This window comes from Globicephala melas, chromosome 8 (assembly GCF_963455315.2).
Source record: "Globicephala melas chromosome 8, mGloMel1.2, whole genome shotgun sequence".
Lineage (NCBI taxonomy): Eukaryota > Metazoa > Chordata > Mammalia > Artiodactyla > Delphinidae > Globicephala > Globicephala melas.
Window position 1 is genome coordinate 87,826,969 of NC_083321.1, and position 24,787 is coordinate 87,851,755.

The 24,787-nt window shown below is 44.6% G+C and overlaps 3 protein-coding genes across 6 annotated transcripts in view; all 3 read left to right on the forward strand.

The window, feature by feature from the left end:
- Positions 1 to 34: 34 nt before the first annotated feature.
- On the forward strand, positions 35 to 2,812 carry HSPB2 (heat shock protein family B (small) member 2). The gene is made up of 2 exons (XM_030835114.2): positions 35 to 691; positions 1,183 to 2,812. The coding sequence occupies exons 1-2, from the start codon at positions 598 to 600 to the stop codon at positions 1,632 to 1,634; spliced, it is 546 nt and encodes a 181-aa protein (XP_030690974.1). The 5' UTR covers positions 35 to 597; the 3' UTR covers positions 1,635 to 2,812.
- A 2,332-nt stretch (positions 2,813 to 5,144) lies between these two features.
- Positions 5,145 to 11,503, forward strand: C8H11orf52 (chromosome 8 C11orf52 homolog). Its single transcript, XM_030836845.2, has 4 exons — positions 5,145 to 5,176; positions 9,912 to 9,949; positions 10,970 to 11,022; positions 11,255 to 11,503. The coding sequence occupies exons 1-4, from the start codon at positions 5,145 to 5,147 to the stop codon at positions 11,501 to 11,503; spliced, it is 372 nt and encodes a 123-aa protein (XP_030692705.1).
- Positions 11,504 to 12,685: 1,182 nt separating this feature from the next.
- Positions 12,686 to 24,787, forward strand: part of DIXDC1 (DIX domain containing 1) — a 73,243-nt gene continuing 61,141 nt past the window's right edge. The window contains exons 1-3 of one of the 4 annotated variants that reach the window (XM_060304036.1): positions 12,686 to 12,791; positions 13,490 to 13,619; positions 14,405 to 14,495. In XM_060304036.1, coding sequence (XP_060160019.1) covers positions 14,439 to 14,495 — 57 coding nt within the window. In that variant the 5' untranslated portion in view covers positions 12,686 to 12,791; positions 13,490 to 13,619; positions 14,405 to 14,438. Of the gene's footprint in view, positions 12,792 to 13,489; positions 13,620 to 14,404; positions 14,496 to 22,505; positions 22,755 to 24,787 lie in introns of those variants that run through there. The other 3 variants (XM_060304037.1, XM_030836860.3, XM_030836851.3) reach the window with 3 other exon arrangements.

The window sequence follows — 24,787 nt, forward strand, 5'->3', positions numbered from 1 at the left end:
CTGAAGGAGAGTAGTGATCACCAACATGTCAACGGCAGGTTTCCACGTGGTGCCCTGGGTCGCCCTGGGTTCAGAGAGGACCCTGACCTTAACCTAGGCAAGAAGGCCCCTCACCCCACCCCAGAGAAAGGGGAGAAAGTTGTTTGCGTCGTTCACTTTACAGGCCTGGCAGAACAGTAAATCCAGGGGAGCTTGATGAAGCAGAGCGCCGGCTGCCTACCACTGAGGAGGGGAAGAGGGGCGTGGAAAACGTGCAAACTCTTTGGGAGGGTCTCAGCGTGGTCTCTCCGGGGCCTCCGGCACCAGCCTCCCCTCCCCAGCTCGCTCCGCAGCCAGGACCCCCAGCTGTCCTCCCCGGGGGGGCCCCCCGTGACAGCTGAAGGGTGTGCAGCGGAGGGGACGGGGGTCCAGGCGGCGCAGTTCACACACTCGACGCGGGCGCTGCCCGCCCCTCCCCCACCGGGCTCGGCACTATTTTGGGTGGTGTAGACCCCGCCCCCACCTCCAAGTGCGCTGGGGCTCTGCGGCAGCTGGAGGGGTGCTGCTGCGCCTGCTGGGGCCGCACCTCGAGCCGGGGCCGCCGGCGGGTCTGCAGCCATGTCGGGCCGCTCGGTGCCACATGCCCACCCGGCCACCGCCGAGTACGAGTTTGCCAACCCGAGCCGCCTGGGCGAGCAGCGCTTCGGGGAAGGTATGGCACGGACGCCACCCCCTTGCCTCCCACCCCCACCTGCTGAAATTCTGGGCTGACCTCCCAATGATACTGGCCTCCACCCCACTCTGGGCTTAACTGAACTCCTGGGGCGAGCCGTCTCCCACCCCAGACTCCCCCCTCACCCCCCTCCGGGCAGGGCTCGCTTCCCTTCCTACTGACCTCGGTGCGGACTGCTGCCCGCTGTGCTCTGATACCTGCCCCTGCTCCCCTCGGGATGCCTCCCCTGCGAACCACCCAGACCCTGTCTGGTTTGCTCTTCTTCATCCCAACTCATTCCCTTTCTCAATCTCCTCTCCCCAGCCGCCTCATTCCAGCCACTGGGACCCCTCCTTCCCCTTCCCTGCTTCTCCTGACTCCCCTCCAGCTCTCCCGAGGCCTCACCTCCTGATCTGCTCTCATGTCGCCCTCCTTCCCACCCCATCCTCCCTCATTCTAACTCTTGCCTTCTCTCTCTCTCTGCCCCTCAGGCCTCCTGCCAGAAGAGATCCTGACCCCCACCCTCTACCATGGCTACTATGTCCGGCCCCGGGCTGTCCAAGCTGGGGAGGGCAGCAGGGCAGGGGCCTCTGAGCTTCGGCTCAGTGAGGGCAAGTTCCAGGCGTTTCTGGATGTGAGCCACTTTACCCCCGATGAGGTAACCGTGAGGACTGTGGACAACCTACTGGAGGTGTCTGCCCGGCACCCCCAGCGCCTGGACCGCCATGGCTTCGTGTCCAGAGAGTTCTGCCGAACCTACGTCCTGCCTGCTGATGTTGACCCCTGGCGGGTCCGCGCTGCTCTCTCCCATGATGGCATCCTCAACCTGGAGGCGCCTCGGGGTGGCCGACATTTGGACACAGAGGTCAATGAGGTCTACATCTCCCTGCTCCCTGCACCTCCTGATCCAGAGGAAGAGGAGGAAGCCAGTGTTGAGCCCTGAGTGCCAGAGAGCCAGCACCCTTTCTAGCTCCCGCGGTGATAGGACTAGCTGCTCACCACCCCAGAGGTAGCAGCATCCTCGGGGGAAGGGAAAAGTGCATGGTCACAATGTATGGTTTGGTCCCTTGGGACGTGTCATAGTGTTTTCATTTAGTTTTGGGTGGAGTTGAATAAACCCAAATCTCAGGGCCTTATTTGTGCTGCTCCCTATTCTGTGGCCTGGAGGATGGGATGGGCAGGGAGGGAGACAAAAAGGACAGCTAGACAAAAAGGTCCTCAGTTAGATGTACCCAATGTCATAGCACCCTGAGCTCACACTTGGTTGCTGAGACCACACCTGGAAGCTGACACTGGCTCCAGATCAAATTCCTGGCCATAATTTTCTCACAATGCAACAAAAGAGAGAGTGATCCTGGGAGGGAAAAGGGATATGCCATCCAAACAGCCCAGAGGGCACTGTCTGAGCTGGTGATTAGAGACACAAAAACAAGGGTCTCCAGACTGTCTGGCCTGTTTTGGGTAGGGGTTGGGAAATCAGCTTTTGGCTGCAGAGTTGCCTAAAGCCCTGGTTTCCCATACTAAGGTCTGTCCACTGTAAATGGTCTCTGATTCTGAGGGATCGAGTATGCAGACACAGGGGCACAGACACAGAAGCCTCTGCCATTGTCACTAAATCACAAAGCCTCCCAACCCTCTGCCTATGAGAGAAAGCATTTGTTTCTAACCTTGAAACATCCCAAAGAGAGGAATTGCTGCATCACTCCACCCAATCCAAGTCTAAATGCAGGGGAGCTAGGGTTATTGGTATGGTGGTGATGGCCAGGGAAACTTCCTTTGGAAGTAGAGTCTTAATACTAGGGGTATGATGTATTCAGGAGAGCCTGGGGGGGGGAGTTGACCTCTTAATTGCTCTCTGTAATCAAGAGAACATGCATGTGTATGCTTTGAGGAGTGTCCAGAAGACCTCCCTGCCCCCAAATATATCTTTTACTAGGTTGTGATGGATATCTGAAATTCTTCCATTAAAGTGGTTGATTCTTAACTTTTTTTATGGACAATAAAAGCAATAGATCCTCTTTCCAGAAAAACACACATGCTCCGAAATTTGGCATATAATTTGAATAGGTTCACACAGCTCTTGAGATCCATTCATATGCCCCTTTTAGGGAATCTGTGGACACCCAGGATAAGAACCCTCACTTGAAGAATACAATTCTTGGTTAAAGGATTGCCATCTATTAAAAATTAAAGCATGCCTTAGAGAAATAACTATTGATGTATTCTTTTGTTCACTCATTCAACAAATTAAACCCCAAGTAATATACTGTGGAGGTTATACATTGTAAATATAAATTTAAAACTATGCTCCATCTTAACGTCTAGCTGAGAAGAAAAAGAATTGTAAAAGGATCCTATTCAGACTTCAACCAGAACAGCTTCACTTTGATCTGTTTCGTAGTTGGAATTTTTACCTGAGCTTCATTTAAAAGAAAGGGTTCCTTAGCTAGAAAAAAATTTGAAACCTCTGATTTTGTCCAAATCCCCATCCCATTCAAATACTTTGAAGATTATTAGCCAACTTCTGGGACATTTTCAGTGACCGAGGGCTTAGAACTTCATAAGGTAGCCCATTTCATTTTCTTTTTGGACACATCTGTTATAAATTCTTCCTTCCATTGATCCAAAATCTGCATTTCAGTAACTTCTGCCCATTGGTTCAGGTTATGTCCAGAAACTAAATACAATCCTTCTTTCACTTGAGAGTCCCTTCAAATATTTAAAAGTAACCATTCTGTCCTCCAAAAGCTTCCCTTTCCCAACTAAACATGCCTGATTCTTTTAAACATATTTTATAGGACTTTCCATACCACTTATAACTCAGACAACTTTCTCTTCAATACACTGCCTCTTGACACTGTAACTTGAAATTCAACATGTAAACCTAAAATTATTATTCCAATCATGGACTGACTGGTACAGACTTCAGTGGAATAATCAATACCATTGTTTATCACTCTAGACTTCTATTAATGGTGCTTTGGGTATATCAGATTTTCTGGCCACCACAACACAGTGTTGGTTCCTTTGGAATTTCTGGTCATATAAAAATCTCACATGTTTTCCTTTAAATTTTTTCTTTAAATTAGAGAAAGTAGCTAGAAAGGGACCGAGGTTGTGGAGGGCTTTGAGTGCCAAACTAAGAAGTTTGGGTAACAGGATGAAAAGAATACAGTTAATGGTAGAGTACAGAATGGATTGCCAGGGAGAAGCACGGCCATGAAATAAGAGGCTAGTGCAATGATCCATCACCAGACAATAAAGTAAGATGCTTTACCATCTAACAATTAGTTGAGAAAAAGAAGTAATAATAATAACAATAGGTAGGACTTACTGAGAGGGTCCCATGTGCCAGGCCCTGGACTAGAGTTTTATATACATTATCTCATTTAATCTTCACCACAATCCTACAAGGCTGTGACTCTTATTATCTCCATTTTTCATAAGGAAAGAAGATGGGGAGGAATGAAGCGTCCAGGGTACCCTCCGTGGAGTACAGGGCTGAGTGCTGGGTCCTGAACATCCATAAGGGACACACAAATAACTGGGCATCTGAACAAGACACTAAAGAGGGGGTGGGAACACTGAAGACAAGCCATACAGGTTCCACAAATTCTTCTAGAGCCCTTATTTTCTACAGAGGAATTTGCTCAACTTCATCCTAGTTGCCAGTGAGTGTGGAATGAATCAGCTTCAGGTCATTGGAGGAGAAGCTGAGTTGAGGTTAAATGGAGATTCCGTAGTTCTGTACTGGGGATGGGGAAGTGAGTGGTTAAGAAGTGCTGAGACCATTCCAATCATAGAATCATATGATTTTTGACCAGAAAGGGGATTAAGTAATGAGTTCAGCCCTCCATTTTTACAGTCCTCGAAAAAAGTGATTTGCCCACATTAATTCCAATAGCAAGGGAGAATACAAAAGGAATACATTTCCCTAAATTTTAGTTTCCCAAAGAGTCCAGTATTCAATCCCAGATTCTGGACAAGGATAATAAGAGACTGACACCGATTACCTTGAAAGTGAAACTCAATTAGACCTGCTTACTGCTGGGGAAACATAGGTAAGACTCTTTATTATAGACGATACATTTCAATGACAGTGTGAAGTAGTAGAGAAACATTTCCTAAGGAAACCCAGAGCCCTTTTCTGTCTCAGGTTTCTTCTCACTGAAGCTTGAAGCTCAAAAGTTAACGCTTCATCAAAGCAGCTCCAAATCCCGAAGGTGAGATTGCCCTCACCTGGAGCCCGTGTGTGTTCCTCTACCCTTTGGCTGGGAGCAGTCACCTGGGAATCTTTCCAGCAGGTGGCTTCCAAAGTCCAACCTGTTAGGTTGAAATCTGACCCTGACGGAGACTCCCTGGGAGCTGCTACTGAAAGCTGAACCGGGAACCAGGAAATGCACAAGCCCCTATCTATAGCAAAACAGCTGGGCTCCCTGGGAGACAGAGCACCATGGGAAACCGGCTCGGCTGCGGGGGAAGCTGGTGAGTAGGGGGAAGGGTCGGAGGGTAAGGTCTCTGTTGGTGGACATGAAGGTCCCAAGAATAAGAGAGAGCCTGCAGCTAGTGCTCTGCCAACTTCCCACTGTCACCTTCTCCACATGGCACCTCCTCCACGTGGCACCTCCAGGGGCAAACACCAGAGCAGCACCCCTTCTGTGCTCCCTCCTTTCAGGAAACCTCAAAAAACAGCCAAGCCAGCTGTCTGTCCAACGGCTAGGACAGGGCTGGAATGGTAAATTGACATTTTTTTCTCTTTGTCTTCTTCTGCCTCCTCTTTCCCTTTATTCTCTTCCTTTCTCCTCCAGATAATGGTAATAATTGTAGCATTTGGAACTTTATAATCTCATTTAATTTTCCCAACAATTCTGAGGGATGTGGTCTTACTCCTCCCATTTTACAGCTAAGAAGCTGAAATTCAGAGAAGTTAGCTAATTTGTCTGGGGTCACATGGCTAGTAAGCAAACAAACCAAGATTCCAACCCAAGTTTATCTGACTTCAAAGCCCATACTTATAATCATGCCATAATACTGCCTCCTGAATCAAGCAAATCAACTTTGGAGAAATGTTTATTTAAAAGGGTAGAAGTGGGCTTCCCTGGTGGTGCAGTGGTTGAGAGTCCGCCTGCCGATGCAGGGGACGCGGGTCCGTGCCCTGTTCCGGGAAGATCCCACATGCCGCGGCGCGGCTGGGCCCGTGAGCCATGGCCGCTGAGCCTGCGCGTCCGGAGCCTGTGCTCCGCAACGGGAGAGGCCACAACAGTGAGAGGCCCGCGTACCGCAAAAAAAAAAAAAAAAAAAAAAAAGGGTAGAAGTAAAAATAATTAATAATAAAATAAAAAATAAAAGGGCAGAAATGAGAATATCCATACAATATTTGAATATAACTTTCACACTTGTTTGCTGTGTGACATTAGGCAAATTCTGTAACTTCTCTTTTTCCTCACGTGTAATATGTAGATAACACAACCTGTGTTGTTTAGATCACGGACTTGAAGAGCAGATTATATGTGAAAGCCTCACCATAAATGAATCATATTGTCTTTATTGTTCTTTCCCAGGATTGTCATCACTGTTGTTAAATAACAAAAATTCAACCAAGTAAATTTTAAAAATTTAATTGGCTTTATTGAACAGTTCATGAATGGGGCAGCATCTCATCTAGCAAGTAGAAAGGAGCTCCGAGGAGCTGTACAAAATGAAAGGCTTTTATAGGCAGAAGGGGGAAGGGATCAAGGGAAGAGCAGATGACCTCATCTTCCTTTGGGTGATGGAAAAGGTCTGTGTGGCAGATTATCTCATTGATGCTGACCAGAAAATTCCAAACTGACGTTTAAGACTACATTCCTGGGGAAGGTTGAAACTCCTGTTAGGCTAGGTATTAAGCCATGGTTTGGTGGTATGAGATTAGCACAAGCAACACCATTTGAGGCCTGTTGTTTCTTTTCTTTTCTTTTAATTTTTTGGCCACACTGCACTTGGCATGTGGGATCTTAGTTCCCCGACCAGGGATCGAACCCATGCCCTGTGCAGTGGAAGTGCAGAGTCCTAACCACTGGACTGCCAGGGAAGTCTCGGCCTGTTGTTTCTTTTTAACACTATAAACCCGTGGGCCTAGTTTTATCCTGTCCACTGCCTTCTTAGCTCTACCACTCCATGCCTGCATCTGTCTTGAGGGTGTCCTGTTTATGAATAAAGTATCATTATGTTTAGAGAGATAGGTGAGGTACATTGAAAAGCACATATAATTTGGAGTCAGTACATTGGATTCAAGTCCTGTTCCTACTACTCATTCATTTATTAAACAAATATTTTATTGAACACCTATATGTATCAGGCATAGTGATAGAGGCAGAAGACATAGCAATAATAGAAAATTTGGTTCTTGCCTTCTTGAGTAAGGTACCAAAGTTCTAGGGCATCTATAAAATGAGAACAGCACTTTTTTTTTTTTTTTGTGATACGCGGACCTCTCACTGTTGTGGCCTCTCCCGTTGCGGAGCACAGGCTCCGGAAGCACAGGCTCAGCGGCCATGGCTCACAGGCCCAGCGGCTCCGCGACATGTGGGATCTTCCCGGATCGGGGCACGAACCCGTGTCCCCCGCATTGGCAGGCGGACTCTCAACCACTGCACCACCAGGGAAGCCCGAGAACAGCACTTTTTAAACTCTGAGATGTCCTATAGACATGGGACATCTAGAAACATGAAAACTTCCAGAGAAGGAGGTGTAAAGCATCTTTCACTCCCTTTCTTCCCAAGTCTTCATAGTTTTCATTTTTGGTTATTTCTTCCTCAGATGGTGGTAGTCATAGTAGTCAGCTTTGATTGACACTCATTATATGCCAGACACCTAGCTGAGTATTTTACATTTATTATTTTATTTAAATTTTACAATGATCCCATGAGTCTTAAGTTCTATTATTATCTTCATTTTATTAATAAGAAAATGGAGGGAATTCCTTGGCGGTCTAGTGGTTAGGACTCAATGCTTTCACTGCTGAGGGCCTGGGATCGATCCCTGGTCAGGGAACCAAGATTCCGCATGCCATGTGGCATGGCCAAAATTTTTTAAATAAATAAAATGAAAATGGAAGCCTAATGACGTAAAAAACTTGCTAAAGGTCATACAGCTAGTCTGACACCGTCAATCAGACTCTAGAGCCTGGCTAGAAACACTACACCAGATATTCTAACCAAAATATATTTTTTCCTCTTAAAATATTAGTAGGACTGGATAAATATTGTTCTTCTCTATTTCTCATTATCTCAATAAACTTCATAAACTTAAAGACACTGTGACAATTGAGATTTTTATTAAAAAAACTTTTTTTTCTGATTACAAATGTAATACACATTCACTGTGTATTCGGAAAGCACCAAAGAGGAGAAAATAAGAAACAACCATAAATATAAGCACCCAGAGATGACAGGAACATTTTAGTGTATTTCCATGTAATCCTTTTTAAATGCCTATATACATAGTTTTTATCCCCAAACATATTACCTTTATATTATCTTAATAAAGAGGAAAATTTTCCATGCTATTAGGTGTTCTTCCAACATAACATCTTTCTTAAATTGGTGTATAATGATCCATTGATTGGAGATGCCATTTATTTAGTTAGTTCCCAATGTTGGACATTTAGGATATTTCCTATTTTTTGCAATTATAAATAATGCTACAATGAGCTTCCATATTTGCACCTGTCTGATTATTGCTTAGAACTGCTACATCGGAGGGTACACACATTGACGTTTAAGGCTTCTTATACTTATTGCCAATTGCATTCTAGAAAGACTGCACCAATTTTTATTCCTACTACCAATATAGGAGAGTGCCCATTTGGTTTCCTTAATTCTGGGCTAAAAATAAAATCCTGTCACCCGCGAGTCTAGCTGAATATTCCATTTGGGCCGTGTCCAGGCATTGTACAACATCCAACGTGGGAACAGGCTCTGTTCACTAAAATTGAGTCACCCAAGTCTACGTTATTTTAGAATTAATATTCTCTTTATCTGTTAAAGTAGAAGTAAGTAGGAAGACAGTAGTGACCAGGGGCAAGGAATTAGAGGCTGGGATTAGGCTATGACTAGGCAGTGGTAAAGGAAAGGAAGAGCTAAAGTGGAAGACGAGGAAGTAGAAAGACCCAGAAATAGTTTCAAAGCTTTTCTTCTGAACCACCTCTAGTGTTCAAATGGAGACTCAAACTATTCTCAGCTCAGCAAGCTGCAGTAAAACCAAAAATCAAACCAAAACACAAACCTCTGACAGATATGTGTGGAAAAATCCTGATTTTTCTATATTAGTAAAATGAACACGATTTAGAAGTCCCCACCCTCTTTCTTTTTAATTAGCAAAAGAAGGAAACTTCCTTGGGGAGACAGACGTCAGATAAATAGGGTTGGCTCTGTTACAGTTGGAAATGTACTAGCAAGAAAAAGCATCCGGAGTAAGCCACAAACTATTCAGCCTATTTCCTCAGACAAGTGTTGTTTCTCTGGCCATCAAACAGTTGACAATCACGTAGACACACTGGCTCCGTCGGGGACCCCAGGGGCTCAGAAATTAGTATAAGAGGTCTGTCCTGCAGGGAGGGCAATGTAGCTGAGTCACTCATCAAATTCAGAACTTCCTGTGCTATGGATGTTAAAGCTTAAACATCTCTCACTTTCTCTGTTAATTAAAAACAAGGACAAAAAAGCAGGGCGGGAGGTCACCTGTTAGGAAAGGGCTGTGCAGGGCTCTAATTAGTCAGCCCTTGTTGTGGCAGTTTCTGTGACTCCCAGAATGAGAACCCCAGGTTGGCAGAGACCCTGAAGGAGAGACACCAGAGAAGAAGCAAGAGGGTCTCTGAATCCAGGAATATCCCATTATTTGGCCAGTTTCCCTTACCCTCTGCTGGGATTAGCCTGTTAGACAATCCCAGAATAGCCCTCAACCCAGCTACATACCTGGCATGTAGCGCCTGGTTGCCTGAGGCTGTATTTTGGGTTTGGTTATGTCAGTTGTACCACTCCACCTTCCAGAACCATCCCTTTGGGAGAGCTATGGTACCCTTGATAAATGCTTTGGGACTGGCTCAGGGTGAATCTTTGTTAGAGGGAGGTGAGGGAAGGTCATCCTACCAGAATGCTAAGGAGACCACAGAGCAAATGATGAAGGAGGGAAGATAGAGGCCAGGCTCTTACACATGAGTGATCTGTTTTTCCTTTCACAGGAGCTGCCCATCAACTTTCCAGAGGAAAAAGAAAATGGGTAATGGGTGTTGGGGGGGTGGGGTGGGGGATGCTAGGGGGAGTGCAAATTTGAGAAAAGAAGATAAGAGAACCAGTGTCTTTAGAAGGGGCATAGGGTGGGGGGCGGCTAAAGGGAGATAGTACACCAAAGAGAATCGTTAGGTTACTGTGTTCAAGACCAGCTCTGAAACTCTGAGTCTCGTCCTTTCCATTATCTCAGAGTGGCAAGGTTGGTTGCTCATTCCTTCATTCATCTAGCAAAAATTTATTCAACCCTTATATTGTATATGAAGCACTAGGCAGGATTCCAAGGAGGCAGAGAGGCACAAGAGGAAGGGCACATGGTCTCGGCCCTAGAGGAACTGAAAATCAAGTTTGAGAAAGAGATACACGTTAACAAGTAACCATAATACCATGTATTGATACTACTGCTCCCAACAGCACCAGATTCATGCTGTGAGAGAAGGGGAGAAAACACCGATGTTGAAGGAATAATAGCAAGTTCACAAGTTGGAAGAGGAGCAGGGAGGAGAGGGTATTTTAGGCCGGGAAATTATCTCATGCAGAGAAAAGAAAGACAAGAGAAGAGAGTGACTTTATGGAAAGTGACCAAATGTTTGGTGTAGCTGAGCTCTTACCATATTGCCCTGTAATAGTCTGTTTACTTGTCTCCCCTAGTAGACTGCAAGCTCCCCTGCACAGGAGAAAACAGCCTACTCATCCTTCTATCCCCAGAATGTGGCACAGAGCCTGGCATACAGTGGGCTCTCAACATATGCCTGTTGAACTATGTTAGGGGCCAGTGAAAAAATAGGATGGAAGATATTACGGGCAGACTGTGAAAGGGCCAGATTGTATACTCTGCTAAGGAGTTTGAATGTGGGAATGGTAGAAGTAAGAGATGAGAGCAGAGGCAGGGAGATTAGTTAGAAGCCCACCATAATAATTTCACAGAGATTTGAAGAAGGCAATCTCAGTAGAGACAGGAAGAGAAAATGGATTTAAGTCGGTGGATTTAAGTCGGATTTCTTCCTCTCAGGGAGCCAAGCAAGACGGACATTAAAGCAGCAGCAGCAACAGAATGGCACAAAGGTAATGACAACCTCCGTCCCTTCCAGGAGGCTGCTCAGACATGGGATCCCAGGACTCAGCTTTTCCATCCTGGGACAGAAACGTCTCAGTCATCTGTAGAAGTTTCTGGTTTTGCCCATCTTCCTCCATCCCCCAAAGCAGCAAAGCAAAGTGTCATTTAATAGACCCTGCATTGGAGGTGAGGGGCAAAACCAAGTCAAGAATCTCCCTTAATGCTGTCCATTCCTCTCAGGGCCATGACCCAACGGGACGTACGTATGAGCAGGTGTTAAAGCAGCCTGTGTCTCAGGAGATGAGTCAAGGCCTCATGTCGGAGGAGAGCAGCTTACACTATGCAGACATTCAATTGTGCAGCCTAACCCAGACACGCTCTGCCCAGGAGGTGAAGCACCTACAGCTAGAAAATGCTACAGAATATGCGACGCTTTACTTCCCCCAGTCCACACCCCGCTATGACAGCAAGAACGGGACCCTAGTATGAGCCCTGGGGAGGATGGACCTGCTTGCATCATTTCATCACTATGGCTGTGGGGAGAATCTACTGCTTTGGGGGACTGGCTAGCAGCCCAGGGATGGCGGACACGTTTTAGAACTACAGAGCCCCTGGAATTGAGGGCCCCAGTCTTGCGCTCTCCCTAAGCCTCTCTCTTATTTGCCACCATTAGCTTGGGGTTGTATTTGGGTTACCTGGGGGTGGATGGAGTTCTACAAAATGAGGGGGCTAGGCTGAGTGTGCGGGAAGGTAGGGTTTTGCCCCCTCCTTTGCTCCTGCTCTCTAGAAAGGTGCAGAGAGAACAGGTTACCCTTGAAGCATCTGCACTTGAGCTGATTTTGTTGGAGTTAATTTGATGGTATCCCTTCTACACACCTTAAACGCCAAAGCTGAAGAAGAAGAGGTGCTCTGGAAAGCATTCAGAGCTCTCGTACACAGCTTCTACGGCTGTCTTGGGCAATTTCCTCAGTGGCTGGGTCAAGGGTCCCAGACCTATACAAACAAATGAGGACAGGGGCTGAGGCATGGAGCAAGCGTCTTCTGACCATCGATTACAAGGACGTCAAGTCACAGATGCTGACAGCACTGCGAGGCCCAGAAACTCCCTTTAGCTGGACTGTTTTCTCTCGCGGGTGCAGAGCCGTTAGGATCAATAAATCGCATAAGGAACATGCCTGGTGTGTTTTCTTGGGTGGAGGTCTGCGGGCTCTTCGAAGCACAGCGGGTCTCACTCAGCCTCAGGGTAGTAGGGAAGGCCAGCCACTTTCTGCCGCACTACCGGCTGCGGCCGGAGTAGAGCGCCGGAGGCAGTAGTTTGCACGGACTGGCGGCAGGTTCCCATCTACAAAAGGCAGAGCTCCCAGGGCGGGGTCGGGGCCGGCAGGAGGCGGGGTCCGGGCAGAGGGACAAGGTTCTGGCTATCAGGAGGCGGAGTCCGAGCCAGCGAGAGGCAGATCTAGACGGGCAGGGGGCGCGGTTCTGGCAGTCGGGAGGCGGGGTCCGGGCCGGCAAGAGACGGGGTGAAGGCCCGCAGAGGTTGTGCTCTGTGCCATTAGGAGGCGAGGCTGGACACGCAGGGGGCGGGGTCTGAGCAGGCATGGGGCGGAGCCCGGGTGGACCAGGGCTGGCTCCGGATGGCTGGAGGCGGGACCGGTCCGGGCAGGCCTCCGCCGTCACCATGGCAGCGGGCACGCAGAGGCGACGCTATAGCAGGAGGAGGCCGTGCTCAGAAGGGCTGGGGACAGAAAGGCGAAACCACACATCGACGATTTAAGAGGTAGGTGCTGAAAGGTGGCGGGTACCTACCAGGAAAGTATTATTACCACCGGTTGAGCTTCCAGACCAGAACTGGGGACAAACGGAGGGGCGAGAGTGTGGTGGGAAGAAGGAGGTGGAAGTTTCAGGTTCCGAACCCTCTCCAAGCTTTGCAGGTTCTTAGTGTGCAGTTCTTGATTCAGACTTTCGGAGCTTGAAGACTTCCCGTTCTCAAGCTGCACACCATCCTCTCCAAATACGGTGGCCCCTGGGTTTGCTCCTGAGAGGGAAGATTCCTTAAGATGGATAGAGTACTGAAAAATGGAATCACAGCACAAAAAATAGTTGGAAATAATAGTATCAAGTACTTAGAGTATTTGTGAGAATTTAAAGCACTTGGAAGAGTTCATAGTATGTGCGCAAATGATGCCTGTCACCATGATCATCACCACCACCGCTAGGCACCATTCTAGGCCTGTTCTCTGGCACAGATTTAGTGCAAGTGGATTCAGGAGAGGTGGCTAGAACACTGCCTGCACTACTAATTGGCAGAACAACACACTAGCCTGTTTCCTGTCAGCTGCGGGTAATAAAATGAACTCGCTTTCCAAGGGTTGTTTACTATGCTGGTCAAATAAGTTGATATAGGTGATAGCACTTTATAAACTTCAAGTGCTTTATAAAAATTTCTGCCTTGGAATGTAAGTGCTGCCTTTCTAGGTTAAAACTGAATTCCTGAGGATGAAGGGAAGAGTGAGCCAGAAGCAGAGCTCCCGGTTATTTCTCCTCATCATCTTCAGAATCCTTCCTATGATCTGTGACTTAACGGAAGAAATTTTCACATATTGAGGTATGGGAAAGTCATTATGGCTTATACATAGTTTAACTTGAATTTTGTGCTAACTATAACAGCCTGTTTGTGGCTTATCAAACATACATTGTACATCTGCTTTAATCATTATAGAAAAGGGTGCATTGACTAGAAGTAAAGAATAGCCATGTTAAAAGTAAAGATTAAATGCCTCCCTTCCTGGGACACCAATGCTGCTACTCCTTCGATGATAAGACTCCCTTCCCAGGGGCCAAGGCCATACTGACTTGCTGTGTACATGCTGATCTGTTTGTTTGAAAGATTGAAGGAACGAATCTCTGATTTGTTTGATGTTCTTTGTTCTGACAAGATTTAAAACTGTGCTGAAAACCATGCTTCTCCAGAGCAGTTCCTTAGAGTTATTTGAGAAGCTATCTCTGGACTATAGTCCTCAGGTTGGTTCAAATAAAACTCTTTTCTATTTCTATTATAGATTGTTTATTGATTATTTCTGTCAACAGACTGATACATTTAGGGAGGAAGGAAAATGCATTCTTGCTTGACTGATAGGGAAGCACTTGTCTTTACTTATTACTATTAAAACCTAAGTCACTAGTATTAAAAATGCCACTGTGATAGCCCTGTTGTAATTATACTACCTTGGGCTGGATTTCCTGCTCACCGGGGTCCTATTTTTTCATACTTCCAGATGACTTAAATGGGTAGGCTTGGGGCAGGAACCTGACCCCTCTAAATTGGTTTAACTTTTGGAATTTTTTTCCTGACCTGTATTTTGGCATGGATCTTTCTCTTCCTATTTTAAGGTGGCCCTGATCCAGCTCTTCTAGGACTCTGAAGATGGGTACCCAAGTGGTTAAGAGACTCTGTAACCCCCTGCTACCAGCAGAGCCCTCTGTAAGTTCTGGTACCATTGAGAGGAGTGTGATGACATTAATGGAATTTCAGTACAGCTCGACAACTGGGGGATTTCTCCATCAGTACTCAGATCCTGGAACAAAATTATAATATATTTGCTTTCTTTTCTAGCTTCCCCTTCTTGTGGAAATTCTGGCTCACTTGATTTATTATCTTTTTCTGGAATTAATAAAATCAGGCAGAGGTTGAAAATTTCTAGCAATTAATCAGAACATATGGATTGTTTAAAAGATTTCAATAACATGTGTTATAGAAATAATGTACATGGGAATTCCCTGGTGGTCCAGGGGTTAGGACTGCATGCTTCCACTGCAGGAGGCATGGGTTTGATCCCTGGTTGGGGAACTGAGATGCTGTGTGCTGCATGGTGCAGCCAAAAAAAAAAAGGAAATAATGTATGTGAATTATAGAGCATTTGGGAAAGAGTGCAAACCATGATTTTTTAAAAAACATAATCTTCCCAACTACAAGCAATCCTGTTAATATTTAGAATATTTTCTTCTAGTCTTTTTTCTATGTATATTATTTACATATTTGAGATCATATTATGCACATACTTTTGCCTTTTGCTTTTTCTGGCTTAATATTTGTTTTTATGAAATTGTTAAAATATTTGTTTTCATATGAATACAAATGTTTGGTAGACATTATAATGGCTGTAATTTTCTTTTTTTGTTGTTTTATTTTTTCTTTTGAATTTTATTTTATTTATTTTTTTATACAGCAGGCTCTTATTAGTCATCCATTTTATACACATCAGTGTATACACGTCAATCCCAATCTCCCCATTAATCACACCACCAACCCCACCCACTGCTGCTTTCCCCCCTTGGTGTTCATACATTTGTTCTCTACATCTGTGTCTCAATTTCTGCCCTGCAAACTGGTTCATCTGTACCATTTTTCTAAGTTCCACATATATGCATTAATATGCGATATTTGTTTTTCTCTTTCTGACTTACTTCACTCTGTATGACAGTCTCTAGATTCATCCACATCTCTACAAATGACCCAATTTCTTTCCTTTTCATGGCTGAGTAATATTCCATTGTATATATGTACCACACTTCTTTATCCATTCATCTGTTGATGGGCATTTAGGTTGCTTCCATGACCTGGCTATTGTAAATAGTGCTGCAATGAACGTTGGGGTGCATGTGTCTTTTTGAATTGTGGTTTTTTCTGGGTATATACCCAGTAGTGGGTTTGCTGGGTCATATGGTAATTCTATTTTTTGTTTTTTAAGGAACCTCCATACTGTTCTCCATAGTGGCTCTATCAATTTACATTCCCACCAACAGTGCAAGAGCGTTCCCTTTCCTCCACACCCTCTCCAGCATTTGTTGTTTGTAGATTTTCTGATGATACCCATTCTAACTGGTGTGAGGTGATACCTCATTGTAGTTTTGATTTGCATTTCTCTAATAATTAGTGATGTTGAGCAGCTTTTCTTGTGCTTCTTGGCCATCTGTATGTCCTCTTTGGAGAAATGTCTATATAGGTCTTCTGCCCATTTTTTGATTGGGCTGTTTTTTTTTTAATATCAAGCTGCATGAGCTGTTTATATATTTTGGAGATTAATCCTTTGTCCATTGATTTGTTTGCAAATATTTTCTCCCATTCTGAGGGTTGTCTTTTCATCTTGTTTATAGTTTCCTTTGCTTTGCAAAAGCTTTTAAGTTTCATTAGGTCCCATTTGTTTATTTTTGTTTTTATTTCCATTACTCTAGGAGGTGGATCAAAAAAGATCTTGCTGTGATTTATGTCAAAGAATGTTCTTCCTATGTTTTCCTCTAAGAGTTTTATGGTGTCTGGTCTTACATTTAGGTCTCTAATCCATTTTGAGTTTATTTTTGTGTATGGTGTTAGGGAGTGTTCTAATTTCATTCTTTTACATGTAGCTGTCCAGTTTTCCCAGCACCACTTATTGAAGAGACTGTCGTTTCTCCATTGTATATCCTTGCCTCCTTTGTCATAGATTAGTTGACCATAGGTGTGTGGGTTTATCTCTGGACTTTCTATCCTGTTCCGTTGATCTATTTGTCTGTTTTTGTGCCAGTACCACATTGTCTTGATTACTGTAGCTTTGTAGTATAGTCTGAAGTCAGGGAGTCTGATTCCTCCAGCTACGTTTTTTTCCCTCAAGACTGCTTTGGCTATTTGCGGTCTTTTGTGTCTCCATACAAATTTTAATATTTTTTGTTCTAGTTCTGTAAAAATGCCATTGGTAATTTGATAGGGATTGCATTGAATCTGTAGATTGCTTTGGGTAGTATAGTCATTTTCACAATATTGATTCTTCCAATCCAAGAACATGGTATATCTCTCCATCTGTTGGTATCATCTTTAATTTCTTTCAACAGTGGCTTATAGTTTTCTGCATACAGGTCTTTTGTCTCCCTAGGTAGATTTATTCCTAGGTATTTTATTCTTTTTGTTATGGCTGTTAATTTCTTGACCATTCCTTTGTTGTTGGACTTTTAGATTCCCCTCCCTGCCTTGTGAATAACTAATTGATTTTCTCATTTCTCATTTAGAGAACTTTTTTCCCCTCAGGATAGAGTTCCAGAAGTAGAATGCTAGGTCAAAGGCTGTGGACATTTTAAGTAATGTTACTTTTTAAAAGAAGAATTGCAGTGTCAGATTTTGTATACATCCTTCCGAAGGCAGAGCGACGTCAGTTGGGAGATAGGAAGGTCCTTGGTAGAAATCTGGCTACATCTTGCAACGAGACCCAGGGTCCTGCAGAAAGATTATTTCACGGTAGTATAATTAGTCATGTGGAACCTTAACACATTATAAATGGCAGTCCAGAGACATGGGGGCATTTACAGGTGTTTTTATTTAGAGAAACTCAGGGTCACTTCCAAAATATCCACCAGATGGTGCTAGTCCTAATCTAATTTTTACCCACGGGATAGTTGACAGATAACGTTTGAAATGTGAATTTTAAAAAATCATGTAGAATATATTTGCATATCTGCTTTGGTACAGTTTATATTAAGCACTAGCATCTGGTGACTACTTTGGCAGCATCCTACTCTAGTCTCACACCATTCTGTCTCTTTTTTCCTTTTTCTCCCCGCTCAGTCTGTCACAATCACCCTGTACACTCTGTTCCTACATACTAATATTGGATTCTCTGTTTTACTAGTCTTCCTGTTACTATTCTTTCTTTTAGTCTTCTTGCCCTTCTGTGTGTTTGTATGTGTGTGTATTCATGTGTAACTGTGACTTCTTGAAGTTTTTGCTAAAAGAATAGGACCTGCTGTATATAATAGGTGCTCAGTATACATTTAATATATGTTTAATCAAAGACTGCATTGGTGAAGGAGAGGAAAGTATAGAAGAATACCAGAAATTGTTTATATTTGTCTTGGAAATGCAGTAAAAGAGATAAAAAAATCACATTCCTAAATTAACTATAAAGTGCTAAATGATACAGTATATAGCATGCTATCACTTTTAAGGAGAAGAAGCCAATATTTATTGAGCATCTACTATATGCCATGAAATATTCTTGGTTCTAGAGATAAATCAGTAACAAAACATACAAAACTCCCTGCCCTTAATGCAGCTTACATTCTGGGCAGAAGGGAGGCTGACAATAAACAAGTAAACAAGTAAATATTAGAGTATGCAAGATGGTGATGAATGTTAGGAAGGAAAATAAAAATAAACCAGGCAAAGAAGTTTGGGAGTGCTGAGGTGAGGAGGTGGTATCATTTTAAGTAGAGTGGTCAGAGAAGGCCAAACAGAATAAACACATTTGGGCGGAGACCTGAAAGAAGAGCAGGGATGCACCATCGGTTATCTGAGAGGTGGGTGTTCCAGACAGATTACGATCAGATCTGTCTTGATTTTAACAAACTCAGGAGTGGTCAGAGGCGTTCCATGAGGAAGTGGAACTTAAACTAGGCATAGTGAAGATTTGAGTAAATAGATTTGAAGCAGAAGTGTGGGACATTCTAGGCAGAGGGATAGTCATGAAGGTATAGAGGTGAAAATGAGCCCTGTGCATCTGTGAAATGGTGAAGAGCCTGTGAACTGAGCATAGGCAGTGAGGGGGGAGGCCTTAAGAGCTGGGCATGAGGAATTTATATCTGACATGCTAGGAAAAGGGAGTGTTTGAAGACATTTGAGAAGTTGAACAGCAAGATGAATGTGTTGCCTAAGGAAGATTAAGGGATGCAGACTGGCAGAAAAGCCTGGAGACAAAAGAGAGCAGTTTAGGAGCCAGGACACGTTTGGAACCTTTGCCGGTGGACGTGAACCCTTTTGTGTATATGTATTTATGGTGATGTCTCTGAAGATAAATGCAATAGAAATTGTAAACATATGTTACTGCCAAGGAACTTGCTAATGTGAGAAAACAGAAAAAGACTGAGAAATTATTTCAGAGAGTCATTTAAAATATTTCCATTGACAATTTTAATTATTTGTTTATTCAAACTGCCTTTCTGCTTCCTGATAGTTATTAATGATTGCCCATAATAGATGTGTTAAATTTTACATAGGTGTGAATTTCACACTTCTTAGTTCTCTGCAGGGAGAAGTCACAGTCAATATTTTCACCAAATGACAGTTTTGTTTGAGGTTCAAAGTCTTACTTAGGCTAACATGTTATTATCTGTATTAATAGAAGTGACGAATCAGTTTGCCAGTGTTTCCTCCATTGGCTCATTCTTTCATTCAACTAAAAACATATGCTGAGTTTCTTCTATTCTGTAACATCATATAAAAATATTGCATAATGATTGAGAACCTGGACTTTGGCTTCACTGCTTAGTAGCTATGGGGTTGGGGCAAATTACCCTCCAGATCTCCCTTTCTGCGTATGTAAAGTGGGGACAATAAAAATAACCTACTGATTGTGGTAACTGTGACCATCACATGAGCTAATGTATGTAAGTGCTGAGTACAGGGCTTGGCACATAGTAAGAGCTCAATTTTGCTATTATTACTTTTGTAGATAGATATTTGGGTAGCTTTTAGTTGGTGAGGAAAGTATCTGCCTTTACTGTTTTTTTTAAATTTTATTTTATTGAAGTATAGTTGATTTACAATGTTGTGCTAATTTCTGCTGTACAGCAGTGATTCAGTTATACGTATATTTACACATTCTTTTTCATATTCTTTTCTGTTATGGTTTATCACAGGATATTGAATATAGTTCCCTGTGCCATACAGTAGGATCTTGTTTATCCATTGCCTTTATTGTTAAAGTAATGCAGGACTGAGGAAGCTTGGTATAATTTCAGAAACCAGGCAGTATGACAGAGATATGCAGAAAGCAGCTTGCTTGGACTCTTTGCCTCTGCTCCAGGCAGAGTGAACAAGAGGCCTGTAGCGGCGGGAGTGGTTCCAGCTACTGGACTGGCTTGCAGTTTTCCCTGGCTGGGGCACTACAGGATGCAGATCATTGTCCTAGTTATTCCTAGGTAATTTAGCTAACCCACTGATTCTCCCAGCTCTTGTGTTGATATCACAATAGGGTGAGATGGAGAGGATAGAAGGAATAGTAAATGTTAGTTCTGCTTAGAGCTAAAGCTTAATTCTTTACCTGGGTCACTTTCTAAGTCAGACCATGATAAGTATGGTGAACATATGTTTTGAGGAAAAAAAATAATTGGGATTATCTGGTCCAACAAGAATTTTTTGCTTTTTCCAAGTCTAAGCGGCAGACTCTATGTGAACATATTATAATTTTTGGAACATTCCAGTAGTTGTGTGGGGACAATGGAACAGAATATTTTGGAATTGTACTACCTAAATTTAAATGAATTAATATTAAATGCCATGTCAATTTTAGTTCCAACCTTGCATTTGCCACATTTCAAGTTTTCATTAGCCACCTGTGGTTCGTGGCCACTGGATTGGACAGCACAGATATGGAACATTTCCACCATCACACAAAGTTCTATTGGATACTCTTGCTGTAGAATATGTGGTTGGTATTATTATAGACTTCCAAGGAATAGTAGTCTTGGATCATATGCCCTATAATAGATCTTGTATCTATTTACCACAATTCTCTCTAATTCCTCCAGCATAGGGCAAACAGCATAGTACTGGGCCTCAGAGGCCTTTGGTTCAGATCTTAGCTCCTGTACTGACTTGCTAAGTGATTGTGAGCCCCTCTGCTAGCCTTGGTTCCTTCATCTGTGAGATGAGAGAGTTGGGCCAGATGAGATCTTTTTTTGGAGCTTTAAAATTCAGTGATTTAATGTCTTTCCCCAGGAATATTGAGTTCACAGGTCCTACTTTGATAAATAGCTTGTTGTTTGAGAAACAGTGACCTCTTGGCATAGATAACTGTCAGCAGAACCTCCCTCTGATGTCTCAATATTTTATGCTGTATCCAAAGCATGATGGGCTGTCAACCAATCAGAATCCTTTATCCGGGGATCCACCAACTGGGTGTTCTGGACTTGCATCACTAAGTATGTAGATGTATTGCATACAACTTTATACTCTTGGGAGTTTCACAATTCTCTTTAAAAGGGGCCTTGTTGCATTAACATGGGTTAGTGACTCAACTGAGGGTGTTACACCATGAACTGTGGTGGCCGCGAGGGGAGTTCTTGGCAACCAAATTCCCCATCTAGAGGATGAAGGACAGTGGTATTCTGACTTGTGGGCTGTTCGGGTTCAGTCTGAGTAGGTGTCATGGCTTTTCCCCAGCCTTAGCCAGAATTGAACCCACAGCATTCAACCAGCAGCAGCCACTTAACACCTCGGCTGACTTCTGCTTCCTCTTTGCAGTGGTCAGAGGGAGGGGTGTCTTTTCTCTTTGTGCTTAGCAGCTTTAGACATTCAGGCAGATGTGGTTAGTTCCAGCTGCTTTGGATAAGGATTTTCTTCTTTTCTAGTGACCTGAGGAGGAGGTCAGTTAGGTTGAACAAGAGCCATGACTGACTTTTCGTCCTAAGGTACTAATGGGATTTGGGGAGGGAATCTGGGCCTTTTGCAAAATCACCAGTGTAGAGTCCTAGCTCCTCAAATAGCCTCTGTCACTGTCCAGCTGTGTCCTTGGGCGAGGCCTGACCTTCTGCACGCCTTAACACTGTGTAAACCCTTCTGCCCATCTGGGATCACGAGGTGTAACATAATACGGGTGTTCTTTCAGCTTCCAGTTTTCCTATAGAGACAAGGGTGTGCACTGAGAGAAAAGATGATTAGTATTTTTAAAAATAAATATGACTGTGACTGGAATAACTAAAAACAGGGGAATAGCTCTCTGTGTCACTTGAGGAAGCTTTTACCTAACCCTTTCAAAAGTACCAGGACATTTTGCAGTTAAACCCATTTTCATTAAAACCCATTTAATTAATTTAAAACTCATTTAAAATATGGGTTTTACATTTTAGCAGTCATTTGAAAAAGAAAGACAGGTTTTTTGGTAAAACCTTGTTCATCCTTGGTTCACCCTTGATGTTTCTGTTGTGATCCTGTGATTGGTTTAGTACTATTTTATTAAATGTACCCTAATACCATCAATAACTAAAGCTCTCTCTATCCTCTTTTTGTGTCTTTCCTTTCTGTTTCCCCTTCTTTAGCCTAACTTCACTGTCCAGGCCCCATGTGGAAAAAGGTTGCTATTTTCAGCTAGTCTGGGGGAAAAAATAATCTTATGATTCACTCCCCTTCCTACCCACCTTGTGGTGGGGCACTTGAGGCCTTAAGTCATCATAACTTGTGTGTGTCTGTATGTGTGCGTGTGTGTGTGTGTGTGTGTGCGCGCGCGCGCACAGCACATGCACATACACACGCCGGCAGGCCAGCCTGGTGTGTGTGTGTGTGTGTGTGTGTGCAGCGTACGCACACACGCCCATCCCCCGGCCCGGTGTGTGAGAGTGTGTGTGTGTGTGTGCGCGCCGCGGGGCTCTCCTTGACGCACGCCGGGCAGGGGGCCCCCAGCCAGCGCCCCACCGCTGGGTGCGCGCCCAGCAGTTTCTATAGGAACCGCGACAGCGCCCGGGCCCCTCCTGCGGAGCCCGGGTGCGAGCATGCCCAGTGGAAGCCGCTAGTTTGGCCCGGGTCTAGGTTTCCAGTAAGTGGCATGCGGGACTCCGGAGACATCCCAATGAGCTGAGCCGAGAGTCTTTGTGTGCACAAGGAGAAGGAGGCGGTGGCCGCCGGGCCCGGAGACCCCGCCCCGGGGGCCCGGCAGGAACAATGCTAGCCTGCCTAACCCGGGGGAACTTACTGGACGTCCTGCAGGAGGGCTTCAATGAGGTAACTGTCCGCTCCTCCCGCACCCCAGCTCCCCTGCCCTAGCGCCTCCCGCCTAGTCTCTGGGAGGGGTCCTCTTCTGCCCCCATCCTCACCGGGACCCCAGAACAAACCCCCCACAGAGCCCTAAGGAGGCTAAGGTGGTGGGTACGGTACAGAAGAGCCTGGTGAAATCAGAAGGGCCGACTTCCAGCTGAGCTGGGCGATGATCTTCCCTGAGCCCAGAAGACAGGACCACAAATTCAGAGGTCATCTCCTTCCAAAGGAAGTGGTCTCCTGTCTCCCCAGGCTTTGCCTTAAGGAAATCCCCAGGAAGCCTGTGAATATATGGCAGAGGTGCTCATTCTGTTTCAGGAGCTAAGTGGGTGAGCCAAGGGAGGGTGGGGTGTCATTGCATTGGTAGAAAGTTTGAGAGGGGGCAGGGTGAGTAGGTGGTCCACAGGAAGTGCCCGCTTCATGTTCACATCTCTTTCTAAATCTAGGGCAGTACATTTCTCCAACAACCCCGGGTGTGATTGGCAGACAGGACCTAGGAGGAGAGAGAGGTTTCTGGGCCCAGTTCAGGGGAGCGGTGTTTGTTCCTTTCTGTGTGAGAGTGGGAAACTGGGGCCTCAATCTGACAGGCAGTATGGGCTAGGGCTGGCGGGGAGTCTTTTTCTCTTCAATGTTTTCTCTCAGAATTTTGTTATTTATTCCATTTTCTTCTCTTGTGACTCCGGACATCCTGGTTTAGGACCTTTGCCCCTTGCAATTTGCTCCATATGTCTTCCACTGCTTCTGCACCCCACCCCTTGGGTTGCCTTATCTCAGCATCCAGGGAGACCCCTACGAGGAGAGCTGGACTGTTAGTTGTGTCTTTCTTCCTTTCTCCCTCTCCCTCTCTTCCCTTTATGTCGCTCTTTCTTAAGTTTAAGTTTTTTTAAAGTGTGTTTTTTTGTTAAGCAGTTAACATATGAATACATTCTCTTCTTAAATATGAACATTGCAGGCAAGACCGAGTGCCTTGGCCACCCTGCCATCCTGGCCTTTTCCCTGGAGGTAACCATTCTCATGAATTTGTGTATAAGATTTTCTTTCTACATCTGCACTACAGACTCTTTCCTTAATTCCTGTTTTTAGTTAAGAAGCTCTGCAGCCTGACCTGCCTCAGATCCTTCCCCATTCCTGGCCCCTGTGCCCCAGCCTTTTTCCTGACACAGAGAGGAAAACTGCACACATGCTGTCCCAACCTAACCAACTGAGACAGAATTTTCCTTTGGCTGAGGGGTGTCACAGCCTTCGCTGAAGGGTAGAGCTTGTGTCCCATCTGCACTGCGCAGGTCCTCATCTTTGCGTCATTCCCCTTTGAACACGTGGAAGGGGATTGTTAACAAAGAGCTACAGTCTGAGAGTTGAAACACAGACGAGCCAGGAAGCCACCTTTTTGAGTGCTTCCAGTATTCTTTTTTCACTCTCTGCCTTTGGGCCTCCCCTGGTCTTGAGCCTCATAGAAGCTCCTTAGGCCATCTTATGGTCTCCCATTTTTGTCAGTCAGTCCCCAGGGACCAGGTTCCACTATCTTATTAGGAAGAGGAAACCTGCACAGAGTGAGTCCTAGTCTTTGCCTTCTGCTCATTTCACCTCCAAACCTTTCAGCTGAAGAGCCAGGTAAACCAAGGGGCTAGACTGTCTTTTTCTTTTTCACGCTTTGGTGCTTCCATAAATGTCTCCTGACACCCAATTCTTATAAAATATAAGGGAAAAGGAGAGCGGGAGACTTTTCTTTTTGTGGTGGTAATAGAGTCTTCATAAAAATAACAGACAACTTTATAATTAATTCATCTTTAGAATAATGCAGTAATGCCTCTCTTCCCTCTCTGAAATTGGATTTTTCTACCCATCTTGTAAACTTCCCTCCATGCCCTCCACAGGCTAATGTACAGTCCACTCCCTTTTCTTAGTAGATTTGAACTCTGATAGTCAATAGGTACTTTCGCTTTCTCTGAGAAATTGACATTGTCTAAATAATAGTAATATGTTTAATCTCAATGATTCCT